The following is a 17,499-nucleotide window of genomic DNA, read 5'->3' as shown; positions in this document are numbered from 1 at the left end:
AACTTAAAGAGGAACCAAGTGGAAATTTTATAACTGTAAAATACAATATCTGAAATAACTCACTGGCAGGCTCATTAGCAGAATGCAGATGACAGAGAAATCAGTGAGCTTGAATAGAGAGCAACAGGAATGAAATAATCCAGAGAGAAATAATATTGTGAAAACAATTAAAAGAGCCTCAGCAATCTGTGGGACAATATTAAAAGGTCTAACACTTATGTTATTAGAGTCCCAGAAGTAAAGAAGTTGATGTAGAAAAAACTTTTGAAGCAAGGCTAAGAACTGCCCAAATTTGTGAAAGGCATAAATTTACAAATTCAAGAATCTCAGCAAACACCAAAGGGGATGTACTCAATCAACAACAAAAAAAGCAAACAACCTAATTAAAAAATGGGCAAAGGACTTGGATAAGCATTTATCCAAAGAAAATATCTGAGTGGCCAAGAAGTGCATGAAAAGATCCTCAACATGATGAATCTTTAGGGAAATGCAAGTCAAAAGTGAAAGGTGATACCACCTCACACTCATTAGGATGGCTCTATCAAAAAACAAAACAAAAAAACCCAAGTGTTGGCAAGGATGGGGAGAAATTGGAACCTTTGTGCACTGTTGGTGGGAATGTAAAATGGTAGCCATTGTAGAGAACTGTATGGAGGCTCCTCAAGAAATTAACCATAAAATTCCCATATGTCGCAGCAATTCCACTTCTAGGCATACACCCCTCCAAAAAAACCGAAAGCAGAGTCTTGGAGAAATATTTGTACAATTGTGTTCAGAGCATCATCATTCACAATAGCTAGAACATGGAAGCAATCCATTTGGTGGATGAATGGATAAACAAAATGTGGCATATACGTATAATGGAATATTATTCAGTCTTTAAGAGAAAGGAAATTCTGACACCTGCTACAGCATGAATGAACCTTGAGGACATTATCTGAAGTGAAATACATCAGAAATGCATTAGTCGCAAAAAGACTAATAGCGTATAATTCCACTTATAGGAGCTAGTTGTAGTCAAAATCGTAAGTAAAATGGTGGTTGCTAGGGGCTCGTGAGAAGGTGGCCTGTGTGTGTGTTGGGGGGGGGGTATTATTTAATAGGTATAGAGTTTCAGATTTGTAAGCTTTTGGCAGGTGGACAGTGGCGGCAGCTGCACAATGTGTAGGTACCTAATACCACTGAATTGTATGCTTAAAAATGGTAAATTAAAAATTAAATTAAAAGTAAAGGTAAATTAAAAAGTAAAGGTAAATTAAAAAGTAAAGGTAAATTAAAAGTGGTAAATTTTGTTGTGTATTTTAACACAATAAAAAAGAAAAAGATGTATTCAAGAAAACCATGCCTTGGGGCGCCTGGGTAGCTCAGTCGGTTGAGCATCCGACTTCGGCTCAGGTCATGATCTCGCAGTTTGTGGGTTCGAGCCCCACATTGGGCTCTGCTGACAGCTCAGAGCCTGGAGCCTGTTTAGGATTCTGTGTCTCCCTCTCTCTCTGCCCCTCCCCCGCTCGCGCTCTGTCTCCATCTCAAAAATAAATAAACATTTTAAAAAAAAGAAAGAAAACCATGCCCACACATGTAATTAAACTGCTGAATATCAAATCTCAAGAAAAATCATAAAAGCAGTCAGAAGAAAAATGATGCATTACTTAGTGGGGAGCAAGGATTCAAAGGCTGTGGATTTCCCCTAGTAGGAGCACGCCCATAGGAAAGGGGTTAGTATATTAAGGTATACTTCAGTGTTGCTTTGCAGTGTCTTTCAGGAGGTATGTTTATGCCATCATTGAGCTGAATTGGAGGAGAGACACATGAAATGAATTCTATCGACGTCTTCTGACCTCGAACAGGATTTTTGGGGGTTTGATTTGAACCTGACCCCGCTGGCCTCAGAAGAATGAGAGCAGGCAGGAGCAGGTCTGAGGGTGAGGCCTCAAGAGCATGGGAGCAGGAGAGAAGCCTGTGGCTTCCTGAGGGGACCACACTATTCCTAAGTCTGACACTTGTCCCCAGGCAATAAGCAGTGTAGCGTGTCACTCCCACCCCAGGGGCAGTCTGTCCCCTCCAGGTTCTTGACCTGGCCCTGGCAGGAATGGCGGGGGTGGGGGGCAGGTCACCCTGACACCCTGACTTGTAGGCCTAGTGGTCTTGTCAGTTCTCAGACTCCACAGCCAGCCCCAACACATAATTGGACAGCCATGGCTTCCTGGCTGAGAGGTCAGCTTCTGACACCTACCAGCCCAGAGCAGTGGGTAGAGACCTGGCCTAATAAGGTCACAGAGGATACTTAGGGACCAGGGGCTTTCTGAGGTCTCCATCCCCAAGTTCCATGGAAAAGGATAAAAAGCTCTCTGCCATCAGAGGGGCAGAATGGAGACTGTGGGAGCCCTGTCCCTCCCTGGCCTTTTCCAAGCCACAGTGCCACCATCACCCGCTGTCCCCGCCCAAGAAGCTGCAAGAGACAAGGCCCAAAAGAGGAGGCTTTTAATACAAAGAGGGCAGGGCCTGGCCTGGGAAGGACTTAAATAAAGTGGAGAGGAGTCAGGAGCCGGCAGTGGGGGGCCTGGGGGCCCTGCGGAGGGGGATGATGCAGACGGAGTTCCGAGCCTCTTTGATGCGCCACCAGCGGCCAAGCCTGCAGAAGACAAAACGAAAGGAGCAGCTGAGGCCAGGCCCAGCCCCCACCACCCCCAGTCCCACCAGGTAGCCCAGCCTCACCACCCTCACCCCTCCAAGGATGCCTCATACCTGTGCTCCTGCCCCACCCCAGCCACCAGGAAATCCCCAGAGGTGGAGAACTTGAGGCTATTGATGAAGCCCACCTGAGAAGAGGGAGAGACATGGGAAGATGTGAGAACAGATTCCCCCAACACCACAGCCCCAGCCTCACAGCCAAGGGCTTGGCCTCAGCAGGCCAGGTTAAATCCCTGCTCTGCCTCCTGCACCCAGACCAGCCCTTGACCTGTCAGGGCCTCAGCCTCCATACCTGTGAGGTGGATGATAACAGAGCAGCAGCCGCACAGTGATATTTGTGAGGATTTAAGGAGACAGTGTATGCCAAGTACGTCGGGTGTCAGGGGTAGCCCAGGGCTTAGCTCCTGGCTGTGGGATCCTAGAGACCCCATGACCATCACCAAGCCCTTCACTGTCACCAGATGTCGCTGACCATCCTGCCACTGTCCCTTAGGGTGCCACACGTTCACAAGCCCTAGACTGGTGTCAATCTGGCACCAGCCTCACAGAACCCATCACAGCACCAGGCCCTCCATGGCTCTGCACACAATGTTCCCTGCCTTGTCCCTGCCTTGTTCCCCTGCACCCAGGACAAGGTAGGGAGTAGAAAAGGGGAAAGGGGAGGAAGGGAAGAGGAAGAGGAAAAAAAGGAGGGAGGGTTCCTGTCAGGTCCTATGCTAGGAGCTGGGACTATAAAAAAGAGAAGTCATAGCTGGCCCTGACCTGAGGAGCCTCCATTCTGGTAGGAAAATACAGTAAGGGTCTAATTCCAGGGGCCACGAGCTCCTGGGCCTCGGGACTGTGGCAAAGACAGGCTGGGCACTAGAGCCCCACTCACCAAGGGAATGTCACAGAGAGGGTCAAGCCGTCGGAAGCCCTCCCCACACTGCCAGAGCCGCACGCGAGAGCTGTGGGAGCCTGTGGGAGACAGGGAGACAGTGGGCACCCCCACGCCAGCCCACCCTGCAACCCCCTCCTCCCTGCCTCAAAGAGCACCCACCTGTAGCCACAAGGTCCGTGTTGAGAAGGGCTGCCACCGATGACACCCAGAAGGGCTGCTCCAGGCCTGGCTCCCCCCGCAGCCCATGGGCCTCACGCTGCAGGGCAAGTGGCCGCTTCTTAGAGAGGCCCCACAAGGCCACAGAGCTGCGAACGGAGAATATGATCATGAGGGGCTGGGGTAGGGCAGAAAGGCCACTCAGCGGAAAGGAATCACACCAGCCGCACAGGGGGATTCCAGGAGGCAAGTCCAGGAGCAGTGGCAGTGGCATGAGACATCCAAAAGGCAGTTCTTACCCATCATCTGCACCCGACACCATGTGCTCCTCATTGATGAGCTGGATGCTGTCGATGGAGCCCCTGACAAAAGGAGCAGTAAGGGGCATGGCCCCTCTCCCCAACACCCTTCCCAACCCGGCCCAGCGGATCGCCTTACTGGTGGCCATAGAAGACAAGCTGGGACTCCTCCGGGATCTTCCACACGCGCACCGTCCCGTCTCGGCCCCCGGCCGTCACGCAGCACTCCCTGCTCAGGGCATCCAGCGCGGCCACGGCGTCCTGGTGCCCAAAGCTGGAGGGGGGCAGAGGCAGGATGGGTCACACATGAACAAGCACACACATCCGCACACCCTCTCCCCGCACACACTCACAGTGTCTCCACATAGGAGTTCTCCGCCACATTCCACACCTTCACAGAGCGGTCGTGGGACGTGCTGTAGAGCTGGTGGGTGCCTCTGCGGAAGGCCAGCCCCTAAGGGTACACAGAGAACAGGTGAAAGGGGACCTGGACTACGACAGGCGAGACGGGTCAGGCCCAGGGAGGACTTCCCGAAAAGCAGGTCACAAAGCACAGGAGTCAGGGCACACTCCCTAGCCATCAAGCAGCTGCAGACTTCTCAGAGGGCTCCCTGCTTCTTAGGCAAGCCCACTCAGCCTCTCCCAGCTCTTCCCTATCCCTTCACCCCTTTATGTCCTTTACAGTGCCACCGACTGCACAGAAGTACAGGTTCTGTGACCTCAAGGACCCCCTGCCTCATTCACCCCATCACCCAAGCACCGCCAAACATCCATAGTTCCTACCGACACAGCGTCCCGGTGTCCCGTGAAAGTGTACAGGTGCCGGCAGCTCTGGGCCTCCCAAATGAAAATGAGCTTGCTGCGGTCACCCGAAGCCTGTGGAGATGATGACAATGGCCCCAGGCACCCGATGTGTGCCCGGGCCTCTCACCCACTCCCAGGGCCAACCCTGCCTTACAAGGTACTTGCCGTCAGAGGAGATGGCCATGCAGAGGATGTGGCTGCCGTGGCCGGGGGGCTGCCCCTCCACACCCTTCTTGGCTCGTGGGATCACATGAAGCTTCCGTCTGCTCTCAACACTCCCTAACACCAGGAAAGAGAGAGGCTACTGTGACGGAGGAGAGGACTGGCTGGCAACCCCCTCAAGGGCAGTATGGGGCTGTGGAAAAGGTCGTGGCCTCAGGGCCAAAGATCTGGCTCAGCCACTGTGAGACCCTGCACAAGTCCCCTCAATTTCCTCATCTGTTAAATGGTGACAATAATGCCAAAAAGCAGCCACAAAGCCCCAAAGAAAAGGACAGGATGGAGCTTTGGGACCAAGGGTGCGCGTTCTTCTGGTTTCTCCTGAGGAAAGTACTCCGCTGTCAAAGGGGAGACCCAGGAGGACCAGGAATGCAATCCCAAGACTGCACAGGGCCTCAGGTACCCTCCAGCTGCCCACCTGCAGCATCACTCCTCATTCAATCATTATCCTGCCTCATCATCCCCAGTGACAGCAACACAGAGTCACTAGCGCCACTCCTGGGCAGAAGCATCCATTGTCATCCAGAAAACACTTCGTTGTTTTTTTTTTAATGTTTATTCATTTTTGGGAGACCAAGAGACAGACTGGGGGAGGGGCAGAGAAAGAGGGAAACACAGAATCTGAAGTAGGCTCCAGGCTCCAAGCTGTCAGCACAGAGTCCGACGCAGTTCTCGAACCCAGGAAGCACGGGATCACGACCTGGGCCGAAGTTGGATGCTCAACCGACTGAGCCACCCAGGCGCCCACAGAAAACACTTCTTCAGGAGCAAACTTCCTCCAGAAGCTTTCCCCATGAGGCCTCGGTCTGCCCTGATTACTCCCTCCTCTGCAGACTAGCCCTCCCCAAAGACCCCTGGTGAGGCTGCACCCCCACCCAGCTGCTCACTCACACTTGATAATGGTGCAGTCTTTGGCAGCAGAGAAGATGGCTGAGTCGTCGGGGGTGATGACCACGCATGTGATGGAGAGCTGGTGCCCCCGCAAGACTTGGATGTCAGCCGGGGCTGGGGCCTGAATCTGGTGGGCAGGGCTGGGTCACTGCGACAGGGGGCAGGAAGGCCCCGACACACACACACAGACACACACACACAGACACACACACACACACACACACACACACACACACACACACACACACACGCCATCCTTTCCCACCACCCTGACCAGAAGGCAAAGTGGACACAGAACTGCAAGGATCAGACCCTTATCTGGTCCGTCCTGTCTGCCTTAGTGCTCACCATGTTCCAGAGCAAAGAAAGACCCCCACAGCCTGAGTCCCCAGGCTTACTTACACCAAAGTGCCTTGCCCACTCACCTCCTTTGCCACCGACTTCTGCAGCCTGCCTCTCTGCTCGAGCTGCACAGAGAGGAAAGGGTGAGCTCCCAGGAGCAGGGCCAGCCCCACCCTTCTCTCCTACCACCTTCCCTCTACACTCACCACGTCCTCCTTCAGGCGCCCTGCCACCTGGTCCTCCTCAAATGCCTGGGCCTCAGCCTTCTCCTCCTCTGTGCAAGGACAAACCAGACCAAGTAAACCGAGGCCGAGACTCCACTTCTCCCTTCCCATCCCCACCACCACCACCTCCATCCTGGGCCCCAAACACTCAAGCTGTGTCCCATGGAAAGTTTAGGATGCCTTGGGCAAAGGAGGGGTCTCCTCCTGCCTACCCCCTGCCTTTACTTAGAGATAAAGTAAGCTGAAGGTCTGGCCCAGCCCAGGAGGTCCGTTACTCTCCTAGCCATTCTCCCCCAGGGCCACTGGCACCAGGAGCTCTGACAGCCCACCAGGTACCTGCATCAGTCACCCATCAGGTACAGCAGGCAGCCTTAAGCACAGACCCTGAACTCACAGGCCCAGTGCATGGGCTCACCTTGTTGCCTGAGCTGCTCCAAGTAGAGTTTGGCCAAGCGCAGCTTCTTTTCCTGGGCTGTCTCCTCCAGCTCCTCCTCCTCTTCCTCCTCAGTCCTCCTGGGAGCTAGGCTGGGGGTGGGGAGGGGCTGGCTCTGAGGGGGCTCACCCCGCTTCTCTAGCCTCTAGGACCATGCCTCGTCGCTGCTTCCCGACACTCAACCGCCCCCATCCCTGCCAGCCCTCATGGCCAACGATTACACATGTAGAAAACCAAAACAGGTGGCTTACCAAATTGAAAGGACCTACCCAGTGCCCGACATAAGGGTGAAAAGAGACCCCAAACCCAAGAAGATCACTGTGAAGTTTCTCAATTCTAGAGGGAAAGAGAAGGTTCTACAGGCTGCTGACAAAAGGTTACATACAAAGGGTCAGGAATCAAAAGGCTTCAGAAGTCTCAACAACAACACTGAAAGCAGGCAGGCAAAGGAGTCTCACACACAAAATTCTGAAGGAAAATGTGAACTCCTGGAAGGCCATGCCAGTTACTATCAGATATACAAGGTGCCACAAGATTGGTCTTTTCTACACTTCATTTAAGGATGGGGATGTGCTCCCCAAACAAGAGGATAAACTAAGAATGAGAAAGGCATGGGAGACAGGGAATAGGAGATCCAACATGAAAAGCAGAAAAGGTAAATCCCAGAACCACCCCCAGACAGGGGAGCAGCCAGCCCAGGTCTGAAAAAAGGACCCAAGAGGCAGACACGCTGGGATGTCATTGCCTCATCCTCACCTTGGATGCCACCTCACTATGGATGCCATAGCACCATCCTCTACCTTGAGGACAGGATTCCAGGTGAAGCTTAACTGGTCTTGGCTTGACCTTGTGCTGAAGTTTCTGCTTTCCCTTCCACGCCCCACTCCCTACCACAGCTGAGGGCACTCTCTTTACTCAAGACAAGTCCTACTTTGACTTGCTCCTGGGAGCTAGAGGTAGGTCACAGGAACCGTCCCTTCTGATCACATGCCTAAAGATACCTAGTCCCTGTCAAATGCCCCAGTTGTTCCCCAGGACTCATTCACGACCCTGCCCACAACTTTCCCAGAAAGGACCTTGGAAACTCTCAAGGAAGCTGAAGCTAAATCAGGTCACAGAGACCATTTAGTACTCAGTGCTCAGCAAGACTTCAGCCAACAGGGTTGGTGGCTGCCCTGCTAACCAGCCAACGTTAGAACTTGCACTCCATTTACCCAAACTAATCGGTCTATTGTTTAGGGGTTCACACATAGGAGACAGAACTCTGAAGGAAAGCAAAGGAAATATACATTGTATTGTATAATTCCACTCATTTGATGTTCTGGAAAAAGCAAAATCCAGGGACAGTAGTTAGCAGGGACTGGAGGCAGGGCAGTAACTGACCGCAAAGGAGTGGCGGGGAGTTCTGGAGTGTGATGAAACCCTTCTATACCTTCACAGTGGTGGTCGTTATACAACTACATGTGTTTAACTCACAAACTGTACGCTAAAAAAGGTGAATATTACTATATGTAAATTGTATCTGAATGAAAAAAATGAAGAAGAGAAGGAGAAGGAGGGGAGGGAGGAAGAAGGGGAGACCAAAGAAATGATTAACTCAAGTCAGGAATGCAGTTGGGGCTTCCAAGTTTCCGCAAATGGTCTAGTTCCTAACCTAAGGGGTGGGCGCACAGAGGTTCATCATTTCACCACTGCTCCCTATAGTACAAAACGCGTTTCATGAACTCTGCTGTATCTCATACATTCACAACACATTCTTTAAACGTTAAAAGTATTTGGCACAGGGCCAGACACACACCTGCCCAGAGTAACCTTGAGAGAAAATATATATCTCTGTGAGCAGGTTAAGGCCAACATGTACTCAGTTGTTTTTTGTTTTTTTTTTTTAATTTATTTATTTTTGGGATAGAGAGAGACAGAGCATGAACAGGGGAGGGTCAGAGAGAGGGAGACACAGAATCGGAAACAGGCTCCAGGCTCCGAGCCATCAGCCCAGAGCCTGACGCAGGGCTCGAACTCACGGACCGCGAGATTGTGACCTGGCTGAAGTCGGACGCTTAACCGACTGCGCCACCCAGGCGCCCCTGTACTCAGTTTTAGAAGCTGAATTTCTAAGGCCAACTCTAGGATCCATCCCCTGATATGACAGACTCCATTCCACAGGCTCAGGACTTGACACTTTGCTAGCGTCCTCTGAAACCCTGCATCATGCCCCACCCCTGTCACCCGCAGAATGAGGGAGGTATTAAAAGCCCTCCACAATCTGGATGCAGCCAACACCTACCTTTCCATCCTCTCCATCTCCCAGTCTGGCAGTTTTACATACAAATTTGACAATTTACATACATAGACTTTTCTCTGATCCCTGAGTGTCCTCCCTACCTCTACATGAGGGACTCCTCTTCATCTCTCCAGGCCCTATTTAAATGTTCCCTCACCTGTCTCCAGAACACAGAGCTGTAGAATACACATCCTATTACAACACGTTTTGTCTTCACCTGCCTGCTGATCTCTATTCTCAACAGTAAAGCCAGTACCTGGCGTATGTTGAGAGTCAGCGGGGAGAGCAGCAATTGTAAAATTGTGGGAAAGCAGATGAAGAACTAGCAAGCATTTCTTGCATTCCACTTCCCTTACCAGCCAGTCCAGCCTGTGCTCAGGTCCCTGCCAATGAGGGAACTCTCACTGGTCTCGCATTGGGACCCTGCAGGGAAGGAGATGAGACTTCTCAATCTCCTCAAGATGAGACCTACTCATCAGGGTTAGAACTGGAGGAAAGAGCCAAGATCTAAGAGCCAAAAAGGCGGGAAACCTGGGTTCTAGGCCCAGCTCTGCCCACACTCACTGAATCTTCCATACACCATGGGCCTCAGTGTCCCCTTCCCCCAATGGAAGAGAGCTCACCTCTCACTCTCGGAGTCGCTGGAGATCTCCTCATTCATCTTGCCGCCTCCCTTGGACTTGCCCTTCTCCCCGGCAGAATCCGCCTGAGAATTAAATAATCCTTTCGTTGGTCAAGGGTCCCAACCACCCCGGCACTGTGCAAGAGCCCTTTCCGATCCCTCGAGAGCCGCGGGACTAGGAAAGGCGGTGGCCCCCCGGCTCAAGTGCAAGGCCTTCCAGGATTTGGCCCGCGGAGAGAGGGACGAAGCTGACTCCAGCTGGAATCCCGAAAAAAGGGCCACGGAGGGGCCGGGGGCCAGGATGTCCGTAGGAGATGACGGTGGTCCCAGTAACGGGACTGACTCTGGCCTGCAGAAGAGCCAGACTCACCTTCCGCCGCCGCTTGCCGGCCCCTGCACCGGCCCCGGCCCCCGAGGCCGACCTTCCGCGTTTTCGAGCCGCCGCTGCCGCCGACATGCTGCCCACCTTGCGTGTAAGGACCGCCACGGAGAACTCACGTGGCTGCTAAACCCAGGCGGTCTGGCAAGACTCCGGGCCCGGATAGGCTCCCATTGCCCGGTGGGCCCCGCCTCCCACAGCTCCATTGGGTCCTTCTGTAAACTCTGCCACGCCCCCCAAGCGTCCATAGGGTAAACGCTTGTGGCCACGCCTCCAACAGTTCCTACAGGCTCCCGCGCCAGTCTCCAGTAGATAGCAAGCCTCTCCGGGCGCTTCCGGCACAAGGCAGTGGCGCGTGCGCCCTGCTTCAAGCTGACGTCCAAGGGCGGGTCGGAAGAGACTGGCTTTCTCTGTGTTTGCGGCCCTTGAACGCTGGGAGGTGTCAGAGATGCAGGGTTTCACGTCTCGGAACGTGACTCCTCCCCGTCGGGGGCGGGGGCAAGAACGAACCAGCCTGGCACTAGATAACCCCGGGGAATCTAGGCAGCCTCGAGAAGAGGTAGGCAGTGCCTGCACCAGGGTCCAAGGTCATTGGCAACCGGCGGACTTGTACTGCGCACTTCTGGCCAGACAAGCGGCGCTCAGGATGCGTCAGTCCCTTAGGCCTTGGCTGTATCCCTATCAAGTGTCCTTGGGTCCGTGGGACAGGCTGCCGGCCTCCTCCTGCCCAGCCTCTGACTCACTTGACTGGTGGCCAGATAGCTAGAAAACCACACCCCCCCACTCCTGTGTTGCCCCTGCCCCCACCCTCTGGCGATTGTAGGGAAATCACTCTCCAAGTCACACCTAAGGTTACAGAGGGTTGCTAGACAAGGTCCTAGAACTGGAACTGCTGTGGGGGTCCTGATAGTAGACCTAGTGGCCGCCACTAGGCCACCACTAGCCGCCAGGTCACGGCTTCTTTCTCCTAGGTGAGTGCCCTATGATCCAGCCCACAGCCCTCCGCAGGGCAGGGCAGGGATGGGTGGGACTGGCCCTTGCCCTCTGGCAGTTCAAGGCCACTGATCTCACACCCTGACTGGCACCCCAGAACTTTTGAACCCCTTGGGAATGAATGGTTTCTGGGCCCCTGGGTCGCACGTTCTGGAGGGACACATCTGGCCCCAGGAGTGTGGCCCCGGGGAGCTACTACTGCCCACTGTCCTCCATAGTTGGGTGACTCAGCCTAGCAACCATGTCAGGCCCATCTGAGTCAGCTGAGACAGGGGAGGAGCAAGCAGTACCCAGGGAGTGCTCTGAAGGGAGGAGGAGCCCAGAAGCAAGAGGAAGGAGATTTCCTTTCACTTTCCCTCCCTCATCAGGACATACTGGATTGCTAGAGGATAGGGAACCACTCTTCCTTGACCCCGGGCAGACTGTACAGGGTCCTGGCCTGGCCCCTCTGAATGGGAAAAGGGAAAGGTGACTGGTACAGAGAGCTGGTTTTGGTCTGAGTCTGGGAATGGGGAAATGGAAGCAGGGGGAGACAGTGGCTTGAGGGTGGGGGGTTGGGGGCAGAACACCAAAGGGCAAACCCAAAGTGGGGCAAGCTGGTGCTGTGCCAGCCAGGTGGAATGCAGAGTCCATGAAGCCCTGAGGGACCCCTCTGTGCCCCAGAAGAGCCATGGCTCCAAAGCACAAGCCCCCGGTGCAACATGCGGGTCCTGAAAAAAAGAAGGGGCGTCAGGGGGCAGAGGAGGAGGACAGCTTCCGCTCCACTGCCAAGGCTCTCAGAGCTGCACCCACAGAGAAGCACATAGTCCGAGTGGATCCAGCATGCCCACTCAGCCACAGTCCCAGGACTCAGGTAAGCTGTAGGCCCCATCCAGTCTTGGAGCCTACTCCTTCCTAGGTATAAATACACTCAGACCTACTCTGCTTCCCACTGGGGCTTGGTTCTGGCCTGATAGGTCAAGGTCCCAAGTAAGCTATGTTCCCTCAGGACCCCAAAGGTCATGTAGGGTTATATACCATCAGATCCAGGCAGGTCATGTCTGTTCTGCAGACCCCAGAGCAGACCCCTGAGCTTCTTAGGCCTCTCCCTGCCACACTTAAGGCAGGGCTGTGACCCCTCAGTCTTCCCAGGGCTCACTATGTCCCCTAAAGCAGCCCCACAGAGCCATGTCCCCTGAGATCCCTTGCATGGCAGGGTCATGTTCCTGTCAACCCCCCAGGGCAGAACCAATGTCTCTCTCTGATTCCCTGACACAGGGCACAGCCATGTCCTCCCAGAACTCCCCCCAACTGCCTGGGTTGAGTCATGTCCCCTCAGTCTGTGTCCCCCAGGGCAGAACCGTGACCTCCTCAAGCCTTCCCTGACAGGGCCTCCTCCGATGCCCCAGTGCAGCATGACTCCTTCCCCATCAGACCCCTGTCATTGTGCAGCTGGGTACCTTGTCTCATTCAAGGGCAGCCCAAGCCAGCCTGCCTTCCCTATGCCCCCTCTGGCCCCAGGTGCATGAAGACTACGCCTGCACCCTGAACCAGACCAACATCGGGAGCAACAACAACAAATTCTACATCATCCAGCTGCTGGAAGATGGTGACCGCTTCGCCTGCTGGAACCGCTGGGGTCGTGTGGTGAGTGCCACCTTCCCACCCTGTGCCCACCTCCTCCCCACCTCTCCCTTTACAATACATGCCCCCTACTCCCCCAGGGTCCCCACAACTTACTCAGCTGCTGACCACACCCCCTCCCCACTTCTGACTACCCAGGGGCTCTTGGCACAGCAGAGGGCAACTAATGTCCACAGTGGGTACTGTCGCAGGCACACCCCTGAAGGTTGTTGGTTGCAGGGAGAAGTGGGCCAGTCAAAGCTCAGCTATTTCGTGTTACTGGAGGATGCAAAAAAGGACTTTGAGAAGAAGTTTCGGGACAAGACCAAGAACAGCTGGGTGGATCGGGACCATTTTGTGGCCCACCCGGGCAAGTACATGCTTATTGAAGTACGGGGAGAGGACGAGGCCCAGGAAGCCATGGTGAAGGTGAAGTGGCCAGGGAGGGTGGTGGGCCTTGCGTTGAGGGAGGGGACTAGATGGAGAGACCCAGCCAGTTGTGTTCTGCCACTGTCCAGCTTTGTGGCCTCAGGCATAGACCTCTCTTCTCCGGTCTCAACCTGGCCAGTCTCTGTTTAATGCCAGGTTCTTCTCTGGCTGTGCCCAGCTACTCCTGCTCATTTGTGCCCTCTACCTCTAGATGGTTGGAGGCCCAGTAAGGACCATGGTTCAGCAGGTGCGGCCCTGCTCCCTGGACGCAGCTACACAGAAGCTCATCACCAACATCTTCAGCAAAGACATGTTCAAGAATGCCATGACCCTCATGAACCTGGGTGAGGGGAGAGAGGGTTGCAGGGGCCTGGGGGCTGCAAGGCCATGGGACTGAGTCTCCCTGACTTTCCCCACCTCCTAGATGTGAAGAAGATGCCCCTAGGGAAGTTGAGCAAGCAGCAAATTGCACAGGGCTTCGAGGCTCTGGAGGCACTGGAGGCGGCCCTCAAAGACCCTACGGATGGTGGCCTCAGCCTGGAGAAGCTATCCTCCCACTTCTACACTGTCATTCCCCACAACTTTGGCCGCAATCGGCCCCCATCTATCAACTCCCTTGAGCTTCTGCAGGCCAAAAAGGACATGCTGCTGGTGAGGGTTGGCAAGTGGGTGGGCAGTGGGGCAGACAGAGAGACTGGGCAAGGGAGATGGAGGACAGATGGCCAAGAAGGCCCAGATAGGTGGACTGAATGGGTAGGTTGAAGGACAGGGGAGGGGAAGGCCAGGCAGATAGATGGTATGGGGGTGCACAGGTGGGGTGACCATGGTCCCAGTCATGTGGGAGGGAGGAGGCTGGGAGTCAAGTGGACAGACAAGCTGCCAGTGCCCATCACTTTAGGTGCTGGCAGACATCGAGCTGGCTCAGACCCTGCAGGCAGCCCCTGAAGAGGAGAAGGTGAAGGAGGTGCCACACCCACTGGACCGAGACTACCAGCTCCTTAAGTGCCAGCTCCAGCTGCTCGACTCCGAGGCACCCGAGTACAAGGTGGGCCAGGTCCCACAGAGGAGCCTGGCTAATAGCAAGCACTGTCCCTCTACCCATCTGCCCTCCTGGTGTGCAGAGGAATCCCTTGGCCTTGGCCTTGGCCTTGGCCTTCTCTCCCTGTGTCTGAAGGGCCCAAAGAGAGTTCTGGGACTGGGGCACCAGTGGAGGTTTGTCCACACATCTGTCAGCCTCGGCATCCAGCATCTGCTTTCCTTGCAGGTAATATATACCTACTTAGAACAGACTGGCAACACCTACAGGTGCCCTGTTCTTCAACATGTTTGGAAAGTAAACCGAGAAGGGGAGGTAAGAGAGATTCCTCCCAACCCACTCCCCTATCACTATCTGACTCTGAAGGAGATGACCTTAGTTTATGTGCCCATTAGTGAGTCAGCTTAACAACTTGTCAGTTTCCCTCAGACCCAGGTCTTGTGCATGTGTACATGAGTGGATGTGATTGGCCAGAGGGGCCTTTGGCCTTGGTGGTGCTCTCTGAGCATCAGGGAGAAGCACCTGAGCTTGGATAGCATGACCTTTCCTGTTCCCACCTCCTTCCCCCCAGGGAGATAGGTTCCAGGCCCACGCCAAGCTGGGTAATCGGAGGCTGCTGTGGCATGGCACCAATGTGGCTGTGGTGGCCGCCATCCTCACCAGTGGGCTTCGCATCATGCCACATTCTGGTGGCCGCGTTGGCAAGGGCATCTACTTCGCCTCAGAGAATAGCAAGGCAGCGGGCTATGGTGAGATACCCCCGGGGGCCACCTGGGCAGATGCAGGACACCAGGGAGGACCAGGCCCAGTGCTCGCCCAAAAGAGGAAACCTTGAATAGCTACTGACGAGAGTGCTCAGCGGGGCATCCTGAGTCCTATGGGGACTCCGTGGAGGGGCCAGTGGTCACAGACAGGTCAGACAGCCCCAGGCAGCATCTCTTCCTGGAGCAGGTGATGCAGATAGGATGAGCGTGCCAGCCAGATGTGGAGGGGAGTGCAGTGAAAGAGGAGGTTTGGAGGTAAAGAAACTAGGAAGTGGCACACAGGCTGGGAGGCTACGCACACCATGTCAGGACCTCCAAGCACAGCCTGATGATAAGGATCCAAGCAAATGCCTTGTGTGGGCGGGAGGGCTGGGGCCTGGAAGATCAAGGGAGCTTTATCCAGATAGTGATGGGACCCTCACCAGACTTGGTATAGCAGCAGCATCTCAGTGGCTACAGCCTCAGGGAGAGCGACTGAGGCCAGAGCATAGGGAGGCCATGTTCTTACCCAGGCCAGATGTGATGGGCACACAACCCAGGCAGTGGAGGTGGGGGAAGAAAGAATCCGTGAGAGGGATGTGCGGGAGGTGGGATGGGCAGCATGTGTGACAGGGTTGAAGTATCTCTGATGACCCCCAAGTTTCTGTCCAGAGGTGTCCTCACTGAGGAGACCTCCCCAGACTGGCTCCCCGGCCAGCCCATCATTGGAGACCACCACCACCCACTGATCCAAGAGAGCAAGGTTGGATGGGGCTGATGTTCTTGGATGTCTGAGGTTGCTCAAGGCCAAGGGGACCACCAGGAGGGCAGAAGAGCTTATGAAGGAGTAGAGGGTAGCCTCAGCAGAGCCAGTGCAATGGGGTCCTAGGCTAGGGGGTGGAGGATGCCAGTGGTAAAATCAACAGAACAGGCCAGAGAGAAAAGGCCTCCACCCTGGATTTGGTCACTGAGAGCCCCTTGCTGACGTTGGTGTCGGGTAGAAGGGGCTGCATACACCTGCTCTCAGGGATCAGAAGAGTGGGGTAAGGGGTGGGGGGGAGCACAGCCAGGACAAGCGGTGTTTTTAAGGATGCAGGAAGAGTGGGCACTTTCCTTGGCTCGGTCAACAAAGCCAGAGGAGATAAGGATGCAGCAGAAGGGGACCAGGGAGTCAGGTAGGAGGGCCAAGCTTCTTCCCTGTGTCCCCCAGTTACTGGCATGTCCTGCGGAGCCCACCAAATTGGCTACATGTTCCTGGGTGAGGTGGCACTGGGCAGAGAGTACCACATCACCATCGACGAGCCCAGCTTGAAGCAGCCACCCCCTGGCTTCGACAGTGTCATTGCCCGAGGCCACACAGAGCCTGGTGAGTCCTGAAAAGCTAGACAGGCCTGAGGATAGAGACCTGGGGCTGAGCTAGGGGACCAGGATGCTTTCAGGGCATGGTGGGCCCAGGAGGTGGGCAGGGAAGGAGCTGAGGAGAGGGACAAAAAGCAGTAGGCTTCTTCACTATGGTCATTCACTTTGTCATTCGACAAACATTTGCTGATTGAACATATTCCTGGGCATCCAGGAGGGCTTCAACGAAAAGGTGTCATTGAGCATTGAAAGATATAAGTAGGCATTTCCCAGGCAGAGAAATGGGGAGGATACTCCAGGCAGAAGGCCCGGCCTGTGCAGTGGCTTGGAGATTGCAAGGGGGGGAATGAGCAGGTGTTCCCTGTGGCAGAAGTGGAGAGCATAGGAGGCAGAACTTACTGGTAAAGCCAAGGACCAGTGACCCTTGAGTCACCCATGGCCCTTGCTGTGCCCTGCAGATCCAGCCAAGGACACCGAGCTGGAGCTGGATGGACAGCGAGTGGCAGTGCCCCAGGGCCAGCCCGTGCCCTGCACAGAGTTCAGCAGCTCCACCTTCTCCCAGAGCGAATATCTCATCTACCAAGAGAGCCAGTGTCGCCTGCGCTACCTGCTAGAGGTTCATCTCTGAGCTGTCCCCCTACCCTTGCCCCGGGGCCTGCTGGCCGCTAGACCATCATCTCAACCTTCCTGCCCATCCCCCATATCACCCCTTCTTGCCCCCAGATCTCCCTCTTGTGTCCCAGACAGTGATCTCCCCCTCCCTCCAATCCTTGCTAGCCCTGGCATGGCTGTGGCCCCAGAGTCTCACCTCCTAAGGTGATGGGCATGATGGGCTGCCATTATTACTGGGGCACAGATACAGCAGCCCATTCAAGTTAGAGGAGCACAGACTGAGAGTGGGCAGAATCCCAGATCCACCTGGGCTGTCCACCCTGGCCCAGCTTGTCTGTCCGAGAGGTGTGAGCACCAGGGTAGGCTAAACTTCAAGCATGCACAGCAAGCTTATTAAATATTGTATCTGCTCACTCCCTGGCCTCTGCTTGTCTGTGCCGCAGCTGCACCAGGCCCAGGCCTCCTTTTCTCTTGTTGGGAACCCACTACACCGCACAGCTGCAC

At 54.8% G+C, this 17,499-nt stretch overlaps 2 protein-coding genes across 11 annotated transcripts; one reads left to right on the top strand and one right to left on the bottom strand.

Moving 5' to 3' along the window:
* Positions 1–2,464: 2,464 nt before the first annotated feature.
* On the bottom strand, positions 2,465–10,400 carry RRP9 (ribosomal RNA processing 9, U3 small nucleolar RNA binding protein). 4 transcript variants are annotated; one of them, XM_086698063.1, is made up of 16 exons: positions 10,213–10,371; positions 9,844–9,932; positions 9,577–9,643; positions 6,922–7,031; positions 6,489–6,556; positions 6,366–6,407; positions 5,941–6,067; positions 4,985–5,109; positions 4,810–4,902; positions 4,380–4,480; positions 4,166–4,300; positions 4,027–4,089; positions 3,731–3,876; positions 3,569–3,648; positions 2,746–2,819; positions 2,465–2,632 (listed from the first exon to the last, which is right to left on the bottom strand). In XM_086698063.1, the coding sequence occupies exons 2-16, from the start codon at positions 9,875–9,877 to the stop codon at positions 2,539–2,541; spliced, it is 1,359 nt and encodes a 452-aa protein (XP_086554189.1). In that variant the 5' UTR covers positions 9,878–9,932; positions 10,213–10,371; the 3' UTR covers positions 2,465–2,538. The 4 variants fall into 4 exon arrangements, with proteins under 4 accessions (XP_086554189.1, XP_086554190.1, XP_086554188.1 ...); XM_086698064.1 differs by having other exon boundaries at positions 9,844–9,926; positions 10,213–10,353; XM_086698062.1 differs by lacking the exon at positions 9,577–9,643 and having other exon boundaries at positions 9,844–9,926; positions 10,213–10,400.
* Positions 10,401–10,658: 258 nt separating this feature from the next.
* PARP3 (poly(ADP-ribose) polymerase family member 3) lies at positions 10,659–17,408 on the top strand. Of its 7 annotated transcripts, none has more exons than XM_086698060.1 (11): positions 10,659–10,780; positions 11,878–12,067; positions 12,715–12,840; positions 13,057–13,245; positions 13,457–13,589; positions 13,670–13,896; positions 14,144–14,290; positions 14,510–14,596; positions 14,853–15,030; positions 16,235–16,390; positions 16,842–17,408. In XM_086698060.1, the coding sequence occupies exons 2-11, from the start codon at positions 11,885–11,887 to the stop codon at positions 17,009–17,011; spliced, it is 1,596 nt and encodes a 531-aa protein (XP_086554186.1). In that variant the 5' UTR covers positions 10,659–10,780; positions 11,878–11,884; the 3' UTR covers positions 17,012–17,408. The 7 variants fall into 7 exon arrangements, with proteins under 7 accessions (XP_086554186.1, XP_025772006.2, XP_086554185.1 ...); XM_025916221.2 differs by lacking the exon at positions 10,659–10,780 and adding an exon at positions 10,830–11,192; XM_086698059.1 differs by lacking the exon at positions 10,659–10,780 and adding an exon at positions 10,830–11,192 and having other exon boundaries at positions 11,830–12,067.
* Positions 17,409–17,499: the final 91 nt, after the last annotated feature.

This window comes from Puma concolor, chromosome A2 (assembly GCF_028749965.1).
Source record: "Puma concolor isolate L17-30 chromosome A2, mPumCon1.1.hap2, whole genome shotgun sequence".
NCBI lineage: Eukaryota > Metazoa > Chordata > Mammalia > Carnivora > Felidae > Puma > Puma concolor.
The sequence above is the reverse complement of the archived record's forward strand: the minus strand, read 5'-3'. Positions and strand labels throughout refer to the sequence as shown.